The sequence below is a fragment of the Pongo abelii genome, chromosome 9 (assembly GCF_028885655.2).
Source record: "Pongo abelii isolate AG06213 chromosome 9, NHGRI_mPonAbe1-v2.0_pri, whole genome shotgun sequence".
Classification (NCBI taxonomy): Eukaryota; Metazoa; Chordata; class Mammalia; order Primates; family Hominidae; genus Pongo; species Pongo abelii.
The window spans coordinates 4,479,099-4,497,060 of NC_071994.2; the positions used below are offsets into that span (position 1 = coordinate 4,479,099).

The window sequence follows — 17,962 nt, forward strand, 5'->3', positions numbered from 1 at the left end:
AGATGGGACCTGGGGTATTTGCACCGCCACGCAGGGCTGTAGGACTCAACACAACACATGTGATGGAGATGTAGCTGTCCGCCCAGCACCCCCACCCTCCTCGGTGCTAAGTGGACATGTGGGTGTCCAGCTCTACTACATTTCCCAGCTTCCCTTGGAGTTGGGAGCTGCCATGTGTCCAGGTTCTCGCCCATGGAACGTGAGGGGAAGTGACATGCATGGCTTCTGAGCCTGGACCATCATTCCTCCCCGGGGCTGCCTCCTACCATGGACCAGCTTCCTAGGCTGCTGCAACACATTATGACAGACTCAGTGCCTCGAAACAATGCAAATATATGCTCTTCAGCTCTGGAAGCCAGAGTCTGAAATCAGTTTCCTGGGCTCAAGTCAAGGTGTCAGTGGGGCTCATTCCTTTTGGAGACTCTAGGGGAGGAACCGTCTGTGGCCTTTCTAGCTTCTTGCATCCCTCAGACCCACGCATTCATCTTCACACCTGTTTTCTCTCTGTACAGATATGTTTCTTTGCCCCCCTATTATAAGAACACTTGGGATCCCATTTCGGACCCACCCACAATATCCAGGATCATCCTCCCATCTCAAGATCCTTAACGTCATCACATTTGCTGACTCCTTTTTGCTGTGTAAAGCAACATTCACATGTTCTGACGATTAGGATGCACACATATTTGGAGGCTATTATTCAGCCTACTACAGGTGACAGGTGCAACCTTGGAAGCCCCGTGTTGAGGATGGCAGAGCCCACCAGCCTGGGTCCGTCCGAGACTACATGGAACAGATCTTCCTTACTATCCCTTTCTCCTCCTCTGCCTGACCTGGACATACACCCTGGCCTGTTACATGAAAGCAAAAGAAAATCCTGTTGTGTTTAAGATATTGCGTTTGGAGTCCATTTGTTCCAGATGTTTAGCCCACCCTAATACAGAGAGGTTGAGGCAACTGCAGAACGGGGAGACAGGCAGCGTCACACACAGTGAGGAACAGAGAAAATGAAACATTTCCTACTTAAAATGAACCTAGAATGTAAGTTCCAAAGGGATTGTAAAAATGAATACTAAATAAGAAAGCAAAAGGCCAGGCACGGTGACTCATGCCTGTAATCCAGCACCTTGGGAGACCGAGGCAGGCGGATTGCTTGAGCTCAGGAGTTCAAGACCAGCCTGGGCAACATAGTGAAGACCCTGTGTCTACAAAACTTTAAAAAAATTAGCTGGGCGTGGTGGCCTGTGCCTATAGTCCCAGCTACTTGGAAGACTGAGGCAAGAGGATCAGCTGAGCCCAGGAGGTCAAGGCTGCAGTGAATCATGATTTCGCCACTGCACTCCAGCATGAATGATAGAGGGAGACCCTGTCTCAAAATATAAAATAAAATAAATAAGAAAGCCAATACTGTGAACAATGGGAACGTGAATTATTAACGTTGAATTTTATATTGTAGAACATGAGTATGATTTTAAAATATGTATGTTTAGAACCAGGCCATGTGGCTCATGCCTGTAGTCCCTGCTACTCAGAAGGCTGAGGCGGGAGGATCCCTTAGGCCCAGGTGTTAGGAGTTCAAGGGTACAGGGAGCTATAATCATGCCAGTGCACTCCAGCTTGGGTGACAGAGTGACTCTGACTTTAAAAAAAGGGGAATGGGACTGGGCGCTGTGGCTCATCCCTGTAATCCCAGCACTTTGGGAGGACGAGGTGGGAGGATAACCTGAGGTTAGGAGTTCAAGACCAGCCTGGGCAACATGGTGAAACCTCGTCTCTACTAAAAATACAAAAATTAGCTGGGCATGGTGGCAGGCACCTGTAATCCCAGCTGCTTGGGAAGCTGAGGCAGGAGAATTACTTGAACCCGGGAGGTGGAGGTTGCAGTGAGCCAAGATCACCATTGCACTCCAGCCTGGGTGACAATAGTGAAACTCCATCTAAAAAAGTCACTGAGATTGCCAACCCACTGAATCAAAAGAAGCAATAAATCTTGGTTGTTTTTTACCGTTACATTTTGGGGTGGGTCTTTACGCAGCAACAGATAAGAAAATATAGCAGATGACTGTGGAGTGGGAGTGGGGAACAGCATAGAACATATTAGACAGTAGAAAACCTAAGGGTATATTTCATATACATATTGACAAAAAAATGCCAAACTCTGGAAAGTATTCAAAGAGATTTATTCGGAGCTAAATGCAAGGGCCATGACCCATGAGGCAGCCTCAGGAGGTCCTGAGAACATGGGCCCAAGGTGGTTGGGTTACAGCTTTGGTTTATATGTTTTAAGGAGACGTAAGACATAATCAGTGCATGTGAGGTGTACATTGGTTCCATCTGGAAAGGTGGGACAACTCAAAGCGGGGGCTTACAAGGCATAGGTGGACTCAGATTTCCTTTTCTTTTCTTTTTTCTTTTTTTTTTTTGAGACAGAATCTCACTCTGTCGTCCAGGCTAGAATGCAGTGGCGTGATCTCGGCTCACTGCAACCTCCACCTCCCGGGTTCAAGCAATTCTCTGCCTCAGCCTCCTGAGTAGATGGGATTACAGGCCTGCACCACCACGCCTGGCTAATTTTTGTATTTTTAGCAGAAACGGGGTTTCACCATGTTGGTCAGGTTGGTCTCGAACCCCTGACCTCGTGATCCACCTGCCTCAGCCTCCCAATGTGTTGGGACTACAGGTGTGAGCCACCATGCCTGGCAAGTTTTTCAGATTTCTTTGGCATCCTCTTGGCCAAGGGGGAAGGGTCTATTCAGTTGGTTGGGGGTGCTTAGAGTCACTTTTGGTTTACATACTGTATCAATGGCTGTGTAATTGTCAGAGGTGTGTGAACCAGAGCAACTCCATCTTGAATAGGAGCCAGGTAAAATGAGGCTGAAACCTACTGGGCTGCATTCCCAGACGATTAAGGCATTCTAAGTCAGAGGATGACATAGGAGGTGAGCACAAAATATAGGTCATAAACACCTTGCTGATAAAACAGCTTGTGGTAAAGAAGCCGGCCACGGCCAGGCGTGGTGGCTCATGCCTGTAATCCCAGCACTTTGGGAGGCCGAGGTGGGTGGATCATGAGGTCAGGAGTTCAAGACCAGCCTGGCCAACATGGTGAAACCCCGTCTCTACTAAAAATACAAAAAAATTAGCTGGGCGTAGTGGCGGGCACCTGTAATCCCAGCTACTCAGGAGGCTGAGGCAGAGAATTGCTTGAACCCGGCAGGCGGAGGTTGCAGTGAGCTGAGATTGCACCACTGCACTCCAGCTTGGGTGACAGAGTGAAACTCCATCTCAAAAAAAAAAAAACAACAAAAAAAAGAAGCAGCAGCCGGCCAAAACCCACCCAAACCAAGATGGTGATGAGAGTGACTTCTGATCGTCCTCACTGCTACGCTCCCATCAGCGCCATGACAGTTTACAAATGCCACGTCAGCGTCAGGCAGTTACCCTGTATGGTCTAGAAAGGGGAGGCGTGAATAATCCACCCCTTGTTTAGCAAATCATCAAGAAATCACCATAAAAATGGGCAACTAGCAGCCCTTGGGGCTGCTCTGTTCTAAAGGTTTGCTCTATTCTTTTGTTCCTTTGCTCTCCTAATAAACTTGCTTTCACCTTACTCTATGGACTTGTCCTGAATTCTTTCTTGTGTGAGATCCAAGAACCCACTCTTGGGGCCTGGATCTGGACCCCTTTCCTGTAACATAATAAACCACCCCAAACATAATAAACCATAAGGTGGTGGTGTTTACTGGTGAAACCTTTCATCATACTCATGATTTTGTGAGTCAGACAGGGCATGTGGGGGCGGCTCATCTTCATTCCAACGGTCTCCACTGGAGTGGCTCGTCTGGTCAGCCATGGCTGCGATGAAGACCGGGGCTCTACGTGTGGGCCTCGCCTCTGAATGTTGGGTACGTCAGAATGGCTTCTCCATCACGGCTGTGGGAACTGACATGTCCAAGTTGGCTTCATCACGTGTATGGCTGGCACTTAGAATAGGATGGCGGGAGCGGCTGGGGACAGACACTAGGCAGCTCTCTCCAGTCTTTTCATGTGGCTAGCTTGGGCCTCTTTACAGTGGGGTGGTCCTGGAGTAATAGGACTTCTTACTTGCTAGTCACCCAGGCTGGAGTGCAGTGGTGCAATCTCAGCTCACTGCAAGCTCCACCTCCCAGGTTCATGCCATTCTCCTGCCTCAGCCTCCTGAGTAGCTGGGACTACAGGTGCCCGCCACTATGCCTGCCTAATTTTTTTGTATTTTTAGTAGAGACGGGGTTTCACCGTGTTAGCCAGGATGGTCTCGATCTCCTGACCTCGTGATCTGCCTGCCTCGGCCTCCCAAAGTGCTGGGATTACAGGCGTGAGCCACCGTACCTGGCCACTGGGTGGCTTGTTTCTTTCAGAACAAGAGTTCCACAAAACCCAGATGGAAGCTGGAAATTGTGACCTAGCTCCAGGTCTGAAAGTTACATCTGCTGCATTCTTTTGGTCAAGCAAGTCACTAAGGCCAGCCCAGGTTTAAGGGAGGGGAGTTAGACTCTTACCTTTCATTGCGAGGAGTAGCAGAGAATTTGCAGCCTGTCTTAAATGTTTTGTCACATGCTGTATGTGTTTCATCAAGTCTAACATGTTGTGGGAGCCAAGGCCCTTGGCCCCCTAAAGGTTTGCTGAAAAATCACTGGCATGAGGCGGATTGGCTAATCGGAGAAAAGGCACACACATGTATTTACAGTGTGTACACAGGAGCCTTCAGAATAGAGACCCAGCCCCCCAGTGAGGTACAGGAGCTTATCCAGGCTTGTCCAGCCTGCCTTATTTTGTTGTTCTGTTCTAGGCTTTTAGCAGCCCAACGCCATGGTTTTGAGTTTCTGTCTCTAGTGATAAGTAGAAAAGAGGGATAAGGAAGGGGCTTTACTGGGCCAACCAGAAAGAAAGTAAGAACCCATGACTGTATTCTCTCCTTGGGCACCACTGTCAGGTCTTGAGGCTACAGAGTGAATGAGGGCTTGGATCCTGGCAAATGAGGTTCTGGGAAGACGGGAGGAAGAGGTCTGGCTAGCAAACGGGGTCTTGTTCCGTGGATGAAACCTCACAAGAAGAAGTCGTCAGAGATGATACACAGCTCTTTTCAGACTTTTCAAGGTGTTATGTAAGGCCTGGGTGCAGTAATGGAGATTCTCTACAGATGCAAATTGCCCTGACAAGAGACAGCTTTGCAGGGCCACTTCACCTGTTGGCCCTATAACAGCCATTTCAAAATAATGTCAAAAATAGTTTGGAGTAAATGTTTCTGTTGTTGTCGAAACAGAGTCCGGCTCTGTTGCCCAGGCTGGAGTGCAGCAGCCTGATCACAGCTCACTGCAACCTCCACCTCCCGGGCTCAAGCGATCTTTCCACCTCAGCCTCCTGAGTAGCTGGGGCTACAGGCACACACCGCCACACCCGGCTAATTTTTGTATTGTTTGTAGAGACGGGGTTTTGCCATGTTGCTGAGGCTGGTCTCGAACTGATGAGCTCAAGCATTCCACCCACCTGGGCCTCCCAAAGTGCTGGGATTACAGGCCTGAGCCGCTGCGCCCAGCCTAGGGTAAAATCTCTTGATTTCCTTCAGTATCATTGCTTATAAGACACATCCTAATTTAAGATACCAAAATATGAAAAAATGTTCCCAGCAGAATTGATGAAATGTAGTGTGTGCGTGCTGGGTTGTGATATAAAATATTTCAGCTGTGGGCTGCAGTCAGAGTTTGAAACTGGGCAAAATTACTGTAATGAAGTGAAGGGGTAAGCAGCAGTATTCTCAGACATCCAAAGACGAAGACAGTTTATCACATAGAGGGTCTGCCTGAGACAACTATTAAAAATTGTTTTTTGGATTTTTTTTTTGCGACAGGGTCTTGCTGTGTTGTCCAGGCTGGAGTACAGTGGCATAATCGTAACTCACTACAGCCTCGACCTCCCAAGCTCAAGTGGTCCTCCCACCTCACCCTCCAGAATAGCTGGAACCACAGGCGTGTGCCACCACACCCCGCTAATCTTTAAATTTACTGCAGAGGCACAGCCTATTGCCCAGGCTGGTCTTCAGCTCCTGGCCTCAGGAAATCCCACAGCCTTGGCCTCAAAGTGTTGGGATTACAGGTGTGAGCCACTGCACCCAGCAAAAATTTTATTATGGAAAATCTCACACAAATGTGAATGTGGATTAATATAACCATCATGAATGCACCATCCACCTTCAACAATCACCAATCCACATGGTCAGTGTTGTTCAATCCATAAGCAGATCCCGCCCTCCCCTAAGATGATGATGATGATGATGATTTTTTTTTTTTTTAGACCGAGTCTTGCTCTGTCACCTAGGCTGAAGTGCAGTGGTGCGATCTCGGCTCACTGCAACCTCCGCCTCCCGGGTTCAAGCAATTCTCCTGCCTCAGCTTCCTGAGTAGCTGGGATTACAGGTGCCCGCCACCATGCCCAGCTAATTTTTGTATTTTTAGTAGAGACAGGGTTTCACCATGCTGGTCAGGCTGGTCTCGAACCCCTGACCTCGTGATCCACCCGCCTCGGCCTCCCAAAGTGCTGGGATTACAGGCGTGAGCCACCGCACCCGGCCCCCTAAGATTATTTTAAAGCAAACCCCAGACGTCGTGTTATTTCATCTGTGAATACTGGGGAATATAGTCTTACCATGTGTTATAATCAAAGTATCCCACTTGACTCACCAATAAATAATATAGTCATAATAATGAAAACAGAGAACATGGATCTGACCCCAACAACTTGACTTAACCTCAGCTGGGAGAGTGGGAGAGGGGAAGGGAGGTGCCAGGTGCTTAAATTCTCATCAGCCACAAGACAGGGCCCAAAATGGAGGAAGCAGGACGCCACGCTGAGCGCATATCATTTGAGAGTAAGAAAGCAAATAGAAGGAATAGCCAAATCCATTCTCCATGGTCTAGGGAGCGGGGAGAAAGAGAGGAAGGGCAAGGGCAAGGGCTGCTGGTTTTATTCTTTTTTGATTTATTAATTTATTTTTGATACAGAGTTTCACTCTTGTTGCCCAGACTGGAGTGCAATGGCGCAATTCAGCTCACTGCAGCCTCTGCCTCTTGGGTTCAAGCGATTCTCCTGCCTCAGCCTCCCTAGTAGCTGGGATTACAGGCGCCCACCACCACGCCCAGCTAATTTTTTGTATTTTTAGTAGAGATGAGGTTTCACTACATTGGCCAGGCTGGTCTCGACTTCCTGACCTCAGGCAGTCCACCTGCCTCAGCCTCCCAAAGTGCTGGGATTATAGGCGTAAGCCACTGCGCCCGGCTTGTTTTTACTTTAAATGATGTGCATGTATGACTTTGATTATAACAAAAAACTTAAAAATGAAAATAGAGTGTTGGAGAATTGGTGATTCAACTCCCTCAAGACTTACAGTTTTTGTAATACCACCATTCCTAAGTTATATTGCTTTTGTTTAATGAGCACATTTTGGTCTATTTGAAGATGAGAACCGTGTAGTGTTAAGGCAGAGAGTCATGTTTGTTGACCGCCCTTCATCAGGAGTGAAAAACTGTGCTCCGTTGGCTTCTTTTGAGGTCGATTGGCAAGACCTATTTAAAATATTCATGACCGGTGGCTGGGCGCGGTGGCTCACACTTGTAATCCCAGCATTTTGGGAGGCCGAGGCGGGCGGATCACAAGGTTGGGAGATCGAGACCATCCTGGCTAACACGGTGAAACCCCGTCTCCACTACAAAATACAAAAAATTAGCTGGGCGTGGTGGCGGGCGCCTGTCATCCCAGCTACTCAGGAGGCTGAGGCAGGAGAATGGCGTGAACCCGGGAGGCGAGCTTGCAGTGAGCCGAGATCGTGCCACTGCACTCCAGCCTTGGTGACAGAGTGAGACATCTCAAAAAAAAAAAAAAAAATTCACAACCGGGCGCGATGGCTCACGCCTGTAATCCCAGCACTTTGGGAGGCAGAGGTGGGTGGATCACCTGAGGTCAGGAGTTCGAGACCAGCCTGGCCAAGATGGCGAAACCCCGTCTCCACTAAAAATAACAAAAAATTAGCCGGGTGTGGTGGCGTGCACCTGTAATCTTAGTGACTTGGGAGGCTGAGGCAGAAGAATCACTTGAACCCAAGAGGCAGAGGTTGCAGTGAGCCAAGATTGCGTCATTGCACTCCAGTCTGGGCAACAAGAGTGAAACTCCATCTCAAAAAAAAAAAACCAAAAACACTCACAAGAGCTGGTGCATGACAGGTCACATGAAGAAAGGTGGCATATTATCTAATACAGGTCCATTTGCATTGGTGTTCTCTGAAACCCTGTCTGGAGTTTTATTCATAGGAGACAGTGAATATGTAGTGTGAACATGAAACGGTTCTCAGCATTTGATGTGCGCGGCTCAGGCCTCCCCAGAGGACTTCTCCCTCCCTCCATGCCATGGCGTAACTCGTACTCCTGGGCTGTCTCCTGGATGTACAGGCTTAGAAATGTCTCTTTTTCCTAGAAGGGTGAAATCATGTTGTCTTGCCACGGTCTTCCCAGCACTGAAAAGAGCCTGGTACAGAGTAGATACTCAGTGAATGAGTGCTGAATCGCTCTGAATGGAGAGGGGACCCCCACAACCGCATCTTTTGCCAGGTATGCTTCGCACACTCAGGTTTGAAGATTAACGGTCCTAGACGTCAAACCTATTTGCATGCCAAGTGTCGTTTTGATTATTTTAAAATGTCTTCACCTTTTTTTTTTTTTTGGTAGAGAAGGGGGTCTCACTATGTTGTCCAGGCTGGTCTTGAACTCCTGGCTTCAAGTGATCTTCCCAGCTTGGCCTCCCAAAGTGCTGGGATTACAGGCACGAGCCACTGCCCCCAGTCCCTTTTTTTTTTTTTTTTTTTGAGACGGAGTCTCGCTCTGTTGCCAGGCTGGAGTGCAGTGGTGCGATCTCGGCTCACAGCAGCCTCTACCTCCTGGGTCCAAGCGTTTCTCCTGCCTTAGCCTCCCGAGTAGCTGGGACTACAGGTGCACGCCACCACGCCCAGCTAATTTTTGTATTTTTAGTACAGACTGGGTTTCACCATGTTGGCCAGGATGGTCTCGATCTCTTGACCTCGTGATCCGCCCGCCTCAGCCCCCCAAAGTGCTGGAATTACAGACGTGAGCCACCACACCCGGCCCCGTCTCTCTTTTTCTGGAAGTTTTAACATACTTGACGCATGCCTTTGGCTTTGTTCAGCCAAAAAGGACTATTAAATGGAAAAAAGCAGGGAGGCACTACATTATGTTTTAAAGCTCGCACTGAAGTTAACCTCAAGAACTAGAAGTACAGAAAACAAGGCTTTCCCTAAGTGGGAAAGATCAGCAAACACAGATTAAGTGGGAAGATCAGCAAACACAGGTTCGAAACAGGAAAGCACTGAACACCCCTGATGGCTGCCTGGGAGAAACGTCCCAGGACACACTGACCCACGTGACAGCACATGCCACTCAGAGGAGGTGTCAGCAACGGAGACAGAATGAGGAAACGGAGACCAAGGTGACGTCGGCAGTGGCCGCTGACGCCTGCGCCAGGTGGGGTGGTGGCCATGGGCTCTGCGAATCCCGGGCTCAGTGGCAACACTGAGGTGGGAGGAGGGGAAGGGACACTTGCTGGTGTTTGGCTTTCCTCTTGGGCATCAGCTTCCAGCCCTTCAGCCTGAGCTCACCCACTTCCATGGGTGGGCCCTGCTTGACTCCCCCAGCCTGTCAGTGTGTCGCCTCCCCTCTGCCACATTGGGCTGCTTCACAACTCAGGACTGGATGTGAGCTATTAGGGAACCGGGCTTCCTGATTTCCAGAGGCCATCAGTGTGGAAGGGTGCGGGCCTGGGAGCCACCTCGTGAGCAGGCAGGGAGGGCAGGTGTGAGCGGGCAGGGAGGGCAGCTGGGAGCGGGCAGGGAGGGCAGCTGGGAGCGGGCAGGGAGGGCAGCTGGGAGCGGGCAGGGAGGGCAGGTGTGAGCGGGCAGGGAGGGCAGGTGTGAGCGGGCAGGGAGGGCAGCTGGGAGCGGGCAGGGAGGGCAGCTGGGAGCGGGCAGGGAGGGCAGCTGGGAGCGGGCAGGGAGGGCAGGTGTGAGCGGGCAGGGAGGGCAGGTGTGAGCGGGCAGGGAGGGCAGGTGTGAGCGGGCAGGGAGGGCAGGTGTGAGCGGGCAGGGAGGGCAGGTGTGAGCGGGCAGGGAGGGCAGGTGTGAGCGGGCAGGGAGGGCAGCTGGGAGCGGGCAGGGAGGGCAGCTGGGAGCGGGCAGGGAGGGCAGGTGTGAGCGGGCAGGGAGGGCAGGTGGGAGTGTGAAGCCAGCACTGAGGAAGGAAGCGGAGCTGGGAAACGGCGTTAAGGGACACAGGTGCATGCGCGCGGTCCACGGCCTAGGCTCTGCCTTTGGGCCCTACCCACGGACTATGTGAGCCCCCACATGTGCATTTAACACCAGACACCTGTCTCCTGCGGTGATGCAGGCTCGGGACCTCCAGAGCAGCGGGCAGGATGACGCCCTGAACCTCCACTTCATCTCCTGGCCGCTTTATTCTGTCAGCTGACTTCTGTAATACAATTTCCATATGGTGACACTGCCTTCCAAAACAGAGCTTATTCTCAGTATTCTTCATTGGCAGTGGAAAATGCTTCAGTACTTTATTGAAAGAAAGCAATAAATAATACTGTGATAAAAATAGTTCAAAAGTAGACTGTACATACTTTGTTACATAATCAGGAAGTTCACAAAAGATTAATAGAAAAACAGAACAGTAACAATGAATTGTACAAGTAAATTAAAAGCAGAAACCAACTGTGAAAAGACAGGCTGCCTCTACCTCTGTATCTGCTGCACAATAAATACCACGCCATGGTCTGACACACTTTGCTGGCTTTTTAATATGCCATTTAAAAAGTAGAAGCCACATTTGCAACTTACACAGTCCAAAATGGCTAGAGCATCAAAGTCTAAAAATGTCCCACTAGGTTCGTTCTTTAAACATGTTTACAAACAAATGTAAAAAGATGAAAAATAAGAAAAATAAGGCCTTTATTAGAGCTGCACTGCACTGCTTTCTGGGTCTCCTGCCTTCATCCGCCGTGTGCGCCGACTGCAGGATGAGAGCGTGGTGCTCAGTGGCTGGCCCTATGGGGAGCCACATGGGTGTCTTTCCACCCGCTCCCAAGGAGCAGAGGCAGGGAAGAGGGTGCAGGGGCTAGGCTGGTCCCCAGGTTACCCCATCCCGAGTCTCTCCAGCTGAGAGAACTGCTCCCAGCTCACGGTCTCAGTCAACCACTGAAGACAAGCTCCCCAAATCCAGAGACTAAGCTAGGAAAGCGTTAACCAGTGCTAGGGGCTTCTCATAGTGTTGTGATAGTCTTTTCAGTCCACATTTTATTAGGAGCTGATATTTAACACCAGCTGTTTTAAATCTGTTCATGCTGCAGAATAAAGAATTTCTTGCTAGAAAAAGTATAGTTAAGGTCAGTCATTAAAATACAACAATTGCTTGAAACTAGGTATGCTTATTTCAGAATGATTGCTGTAGAGCTAGGCTGCGTCTGTAAAGGATAATGCACATTGCTTCTGTCATAATTTTATAAACGTAGTAAAATCCTTTGTCATGGTTTATCATTAAAAAATTAATGATAATTACAATAAATGCATAATTTACAAAAGCCCTCTATTTGTTCATAGGATTTATACATACAAGCATTACAGTACATTCATTTGAAAGACTAAAATTAGGTATAAGAACATGATTTGAAAGGATATTTATAGCCTGGATATACATGAAAAAGTAAGTAACTATATAAATGAAGAGTCATAAGTTTACATAAATATAAGAAACATTAAATTCTAAAATATTTTCTCTATGGTATTCATGAATTTTTCACTAATTAAAAACTCTGTAATAAAATATCTTAGGGTCCATATAACAAGTATTAACAAGATTAAAGATTCCATTGGATTCTAAAATGTAGTCTTTGTTGGATTCAAATGCTGCGTAATCATCTGTAGAAGTAGTGTGGGTAAACTGGAAAATAAACACAAACAAAAAACCACTCAGTACAGGCCGGGCCATACTGACGAACGGGAACTTTCTGACGCTGGGGCCCAAACGTCCCCCTGACACTGACCCCTCCCCTCCAGGACCCCTCACTTTCTGTGCCATAGCTGCTCTGAAAATCACTGGCTAGAACATCGAGGGCTATGCACATCAATGAGACAGCTCCTTGGCTGACTTCATTTTGGCTTACGTCTACAAGTTACCAATTACAAATAAAAGATGAACAAACCAGTCAAATATTCCAACGGAGACCTTAAAATTGCTTAGAACAGCAAGGAGAGGGCGGGCCACTCACCAGCCAGAGTCCACAGTTTTAAGAACCAGTCTCTCCAAACTGAAAGGCTATTAGTGTCACACTTAATATAATATGTAATTAACCACAAAACTTTGGGCTTGTTTCATTCAAGAATGTGTATTTAAAACAAAGCAAGCTTAGGAATCACAGCAATGTGCATAACGACGTCAGGAGGAGAGACTCTCCCCTGAAGCTCTCTGCCATGCGCTGCTCTCCTCCCCACTCCACCCCCATGACATCCACAGACAATGAAAATGAGTCAGTATTTTCAGGTTTAAGGAAAAGGTGAAAATACATTTTTTTCCTTAAAAAAAGAGGACACACTAACCTCTTTATGATCAATTGTAACAACAAAATTATCTTAATGGGTACGGAGAGCTTGTGTCTCTATATATTTTAAATTCCCCAAAAACTGCACTGGCTTTCATGGTCCACACCCCTAGTCTGGCACTGCAGCTCCGATGACTCCTGCTGTGCCTCTGAGCCATCTCTAGGGGTTGTGGTGCTCTCTACTCACCAACAGGAGACTTTAGCAGGAGTAAGTCCTGACTGTAGCAGAATCCAACCTCTGTGTTCCTGATACATTGCCTGTTTCAACAGCCACGAGAGGAAGCGTGCAAACACAGCGTGCAGTTAGTCTTAGAACATCACATGAGGGCACAAGTAGACACACATCTTCACACCTACAGCAGCGCCTACGGAGGGACCTGAGGGGAGCTGCCTGAGTGGGCGGGATGGAGCCAGAGAGACGTCCAAGTGTCCCCCAGTGGTGGCTTTCCCCAGCTCCCAAGGAGCCCCGGGAGACTCTGGAACACTGCTCCGAAATACCAGGCACCAAATGGTACAGTAACAATTTCAAAATGTACATCTGCATAAATGACCCCTACTTAGAGTGATCCCTTTGTCTCTTACTAAACTCTGCATTCATAGACCAATGGGGCTTTCTCCCTGCCCTAAGTGCTCCATCTCTAACTGGCGTGAAGGAAACACCAAGCGGCACTGCTGATGCTGCCCAGCCCCACTGAGCACAGAGGCCAATGACGTCAGGTACAAGGCCAGCCTAAGAGGAGGGAGAGAACCTTGCTGCCCAGCACTAGCTGGGTGTCTGGGAAGCCGGTGCCCTTTTCTCCTGGGGAGGAGCAGAGCAGGTGCAGAGATCTGGCTGCAGGGGTGGGGCGTTGGCCAGGGAGTGGGGTGAAGGCTGATCTAAAAACTGAAGCCCAGTCTCAGTTCCTACCAGAAATATTAATCATAGAGACCACAGATTTTGGTTCTTGTTCAAGAAACACACTGTGTGGCCATAAGTAAGCCCGATTTCCATTAACAACCGGGATTTTAAGTTTGTACAAATCGGAAGCAGGTACTGGCTGCTCCCGGTTATGTTTTTTGTTTTCCCACAGGTATACCAGGAACGCTTATCAACATCCTGCATGGTTCCAGCAAAGACGTTAAGACAGTTGGGACTGTTGGTGAGGACAGATGATCTTCACAAACCCTCTGACTCTAACAGCCTGGGAGACCTGATGGAGTTTGCCCCACATTCCCTTAATTAAAAAGCCATTAAAATAATCAATTTTGCTGGGCACAGTGGCTCGCGTCTGTAATTCCAGCAATTTGGGAGGTCAAGGCAGGAGGATCGCTTGAGCCCAAGAGTTTAAGACCAGCCTGGGCAACATGGTGAGACCCCATCTCTACAAAAAATTCAAAAAATTAGCGAGGCATGGTGGTGTGCAGCTGTGGTCCCAGCTACTTGGGAGGCTGAGGTTGCAGTAAGCCGAGACTGAGCCACTGCACTCCAACCTGGGCAACAGAGTGACACCCTGTCTCAATAATAATCCCTTTAGCAGGCTTGTGCCTGAGTTATTTATGTAAGGGTAAAAAGTCTTCTTTATAATAAATTCCCTATACCTTCTAGGTTTACTTTTTTTTTTTTTTTTTTTTTGAGACAGAGTTTTGCTCTTGTCGCCCAGGCTGGAGTACAGTGGCATGATTTTGGCTCATTGCAACCTCCACCTCCCAGGTTCAAGCCATTCTCCTGCCTCAGCCTCCCAAGTAGCTGGGATTATTGGCATGTATCACCATGCCTGGCAAATTTTTTCTTTTGAGACAGAGTCTTGCTCTGTCACCCAGGCTGGAGTGCAGTGGCGTGATCTCGGCTCACCACAAGCTCCGCCTCCCAGGTTCACGCCATTCTCCTGCCCCAGCCTCCCGAGTAGCTGGTACTACAGGTGCCCGCTACTGTGCCCGGCTAATTTTTTTTTTTTTTTTGTATTTTTAGTAGAGATGGAGTTTCACCGTGTTAGCCAGGATGGTCTTGACCTCCTGACCTCATGATCCTCCCACCTTGGCCTCCCAAAGTGCTGGGATTACAGGCGTGAGCCACCGCGCCCGGCCGATTTTTTTGTATTTTTACTAGAGACAGGGTTTCACCATGTTGGCCAGGCTGGTCTCGAACTCCTGACTTCAGGTGATCCACCCACCTCGGCCTCCCAAAGTGCTGGGATTACAGGCTTGAGCCACCGCGCCTGGCCTAGGTTTACTTTTCATCCATCCAAACTCTCATTCTTAATATTCCTGTTAACATTTAACAAGGGAGATGTGATTTATCAGAAGGAAAACTGAAATTGAAGCCACAAGGAAAACAAGAAAGCACTCATGTGGACTCTTCAGGTGACAGAGCTTGAGCTGAAGGCCAAGTCACAGTTATGCTTTCTAAGAATTATCTGCATGACTCTTGCAAGAAAAATGCTAATTTGTAAAAAGTTTCTAGTTAAAAGATACACTGGGTTTTCCCCCTCGAGTATATTATCAAATTCTGGCAAACAATAAATAAATAATACAGCTTTTTACTAAAAATGCCACAAAGTAAGCTATTCTCACCCAAAGCGTCCAGCTTAACTAAGGTTTTATATAAATGTACTTTTCTTTTGATTTTTATACAGGTGATAGAGAACAAAATTTATGAACCTACATATGGGAGGGGCTGATGACAAAAAAATTTGCAAAAATCCCATTAGCACAGTTTTCAATTATTATTATTTTTTTTTGTAGAGATGGGGTCTCACTGTGTTGCCCAGGCTAGTTTCAAACTTGAGCTCAAGTGATTCTCCTGCCTCTCAGCCTACCAAAGTGCTAGGATTACTGGCATAAGCCACCATGCCTGGCCCCTAATTAGCACTTAAAAAATTTTTTTTTTTTTTTTTTTTTTTGAGACAGAGTCTCAGTCTGTCGTCAAGGCTGGAGTGCAGCGGCACAATCTCGGCTCACTGCACCCTCTGCCTCCCAGGTCCAAATGATTCTCGTGCCTCAGCCTCCCAAGTAGCTGGGATTACAAGCATGTGCCACCACACCTGGCTAATTTTTGTATTTTTTTTGTAGAGATGGGGTTTCGCCATGTTGGTCAGGCTGGTCTCAAACTCCTGGCCTCAAGGATTAGCACAGTTTTTAATGCCACTTCCTTTCCTCCAGTCTGCTCACTGGCCTCAGAACTGAGCATGAGTGACACCCGTGTGTAGCACAGGGGCTGCCAAACAGCCCCCACTGACACGAGCTGAGAACTTCACCAGCTTTATGAATGAGGCATTTAATCATCACAACTACTCTATGAGGAAGACACTGCCGTGACGACCATTTTACAGATGGGGAGACCGAGACCAGGGTAGTTAAATGACTTGTTCAGGGTCATGCACCTCCTAGTGGCAGAGCTGGAGTCAACCTAGGCAGCCTGGCTCTTCAACCTGTGCACTGCCTTTCATTAGATGAGTACAAGGTCAGAGCTGAGAGACCTGTAAGGAAGCCATGGTCAACTGTTACCCTCAAATCAAAGTGGCTGTCAAAGGGAAAATCCCAAACTGCACCTGAAATCATGGCAGTGATGCTGTCTCTCTGGCTGGTATAGTCAATGGCCGCCTCACTCCACTGGAGGCTTCTTGGAGGTTCACCTTCCTCCCTTCCCTGCCCTCTAATGGGTAGACATGGGACTGCACAGAACAGCAGCAGCAGGGACGGCAGAAAGGACAGGCAGAGCTCACACAAGCTGGAAACTGTGTGTTCTTAAAAATGTACTGTTATTTTCTCTGGTGTGGAGAGCAGTAAATTATGTGGTTTGGAAGCTACAACTACACTACTATTTCCTGAAAGAGCTTTCTAGCACGGCCTGTCACAGACACATATTTACAAGTATGCCTCAGTCCCTCTCTCTCAGAACACAGACGAATACTGAGCTTTATTAGTTGGAAAAATATGCTAAGATTCAACCAGACAAAAATGTTTTAAAAATTCTATTATTATGGTTAAACTTTTATAAACAAATGTTAGAGTTAATTTAAAACATTGATATTTGGGCATGCAACCATACTCAAGTGCCTTGTAACATATTAAATAGGCCGTTTTAGATCATTATTAACGTTCCAGACAGAAAGCTGCTCATGCTCCCCACAAGTGACAGGTTAGCGCGGCCCATCACGCACCGTCCATCTGCATCTTCTTTGGCTGCATAGAAGGAGAAGACATAGAAGAAGTCACCCGGAAGTTTGCAGGGAGAGTCTCTGCTGACCCAGCAGCTAAGCCACGAATGTCCTTTGGTCTAAACTTTTTTCTCCATGAAGGTGCTCTCCTAAAGCTTTTATCATCATCCTGGTAAATTAAAGAACAAAAAACAAGATTCATTTAAAAAATAAAGGTCAGAGATGTAAAGTTAAATCCTTTAAAATGACTGCTGAACTCAAGAATGTATTCTTGTTCACATGTATTAGTCCCTTCTTGATGACCACACAATATATTGCCCAAACTGGAACTTCAGCATGAAACGGGGCATGGTGACGGTCCGGCTGGGCCTCAGCTGGCAAAGTGAGGTCGGTGCTGGGCCATGAGGATGTGCTCCTTCTCCCCAGCATCGTGTTCTGCTTCTTACCTTGCAGGAATCACTTTCTTGCTATGTAATACATTTTTATTTATCTTAAAAATAGTTTATTTTTCATTTTTATTCATTTTTTTACAGACAGAGTCTAGATCTGTTGCCCAGGCTGGAATGCAGTGGTGTGACTATAGCTCACAGTAACCTCAAACTCCTGGGCTCAAGCAGCCTCCTTAGTAGCTGGAACTACAGGTGTGCCCCTACCACACGCAGCTCTACAAACAATTTTTAAGCTAGAAACAATTCTATCTTCTGCCGGATATAGCAACAAGTGCTTCATCTTTAGAGGTGGTCTTCTATTCTCTCTGTCAAAATCAACTTTTCTTAAGGTCCAATTAAGAGACTCCTAATCGTGTGGAACAAATGAGTCATGGTTTTTAAGGGGAAATTAACATTTTATGTTTTTAATATACTTCTGAAACACGCCACCCCACCCATGCACAGGAGTATGGGGGTACACTCTGGACTGGGGTAGGATACCTAGTGGTCCCCAAAACCCAACTTAAAGACTCTGTTCCTAAGCTGCAACCAATGTTTTATGATGTGAAAACCATTTTTGAGGGATGTCAAAAATTAAATAGCAAAAATAAAAACAAAACTACCTTCTTGAAGGTATTATTTTTGTGGGTTTTTTTTTGTGGGGAGGGGGGTTTCTTTTTGAGATGGAGTTTCTCTCTGTCACCC

General features: G+C 47.6%; 1 protein-coding gene across 18 annotated transcripts in view; it reads right to left on the reverse strand.

Moving 5' to 3' along the window:
• Positions 1-10,630: 10,630 nt before the first annotated feature.
• PPFIA1 (PTPRF interacting protein alpha 1) overlaps positions 10,631-17,962 on the reverse strand; it is a 115,421-nt gene continuing 108,089 nt past the window's right edge. For 15 of the 18 annotated variants that reach the window (XM_024255745.3, XM_054524167.2, XM_063728359.1 and 12 more), the window contains 3 exons: positions 16,833-16,998; positions 12,881-12,951; positions 10,631-12,035 (listed from right to left, as the gene is read on the reverse strand). In XM_024255745.3, coding sequence (XP_024111513.2) covers positions 12,893-12,951; positions 16,833-16,998 — 225 coding nt within the window. In that variant the 3' untranslated portion in view covers positions 10,631-12,035; positions 12,881-12,892. Of the gene's footprint in view, positions 12,036-12,880; positions 12,952-16,563; positions 16,999-17,962 lie in introns of those variants that run through there. The other 3 variants (XM_054524180.1, XM_054524172.1, XM_054524179.1) reach the window with 1 other exon arrangement.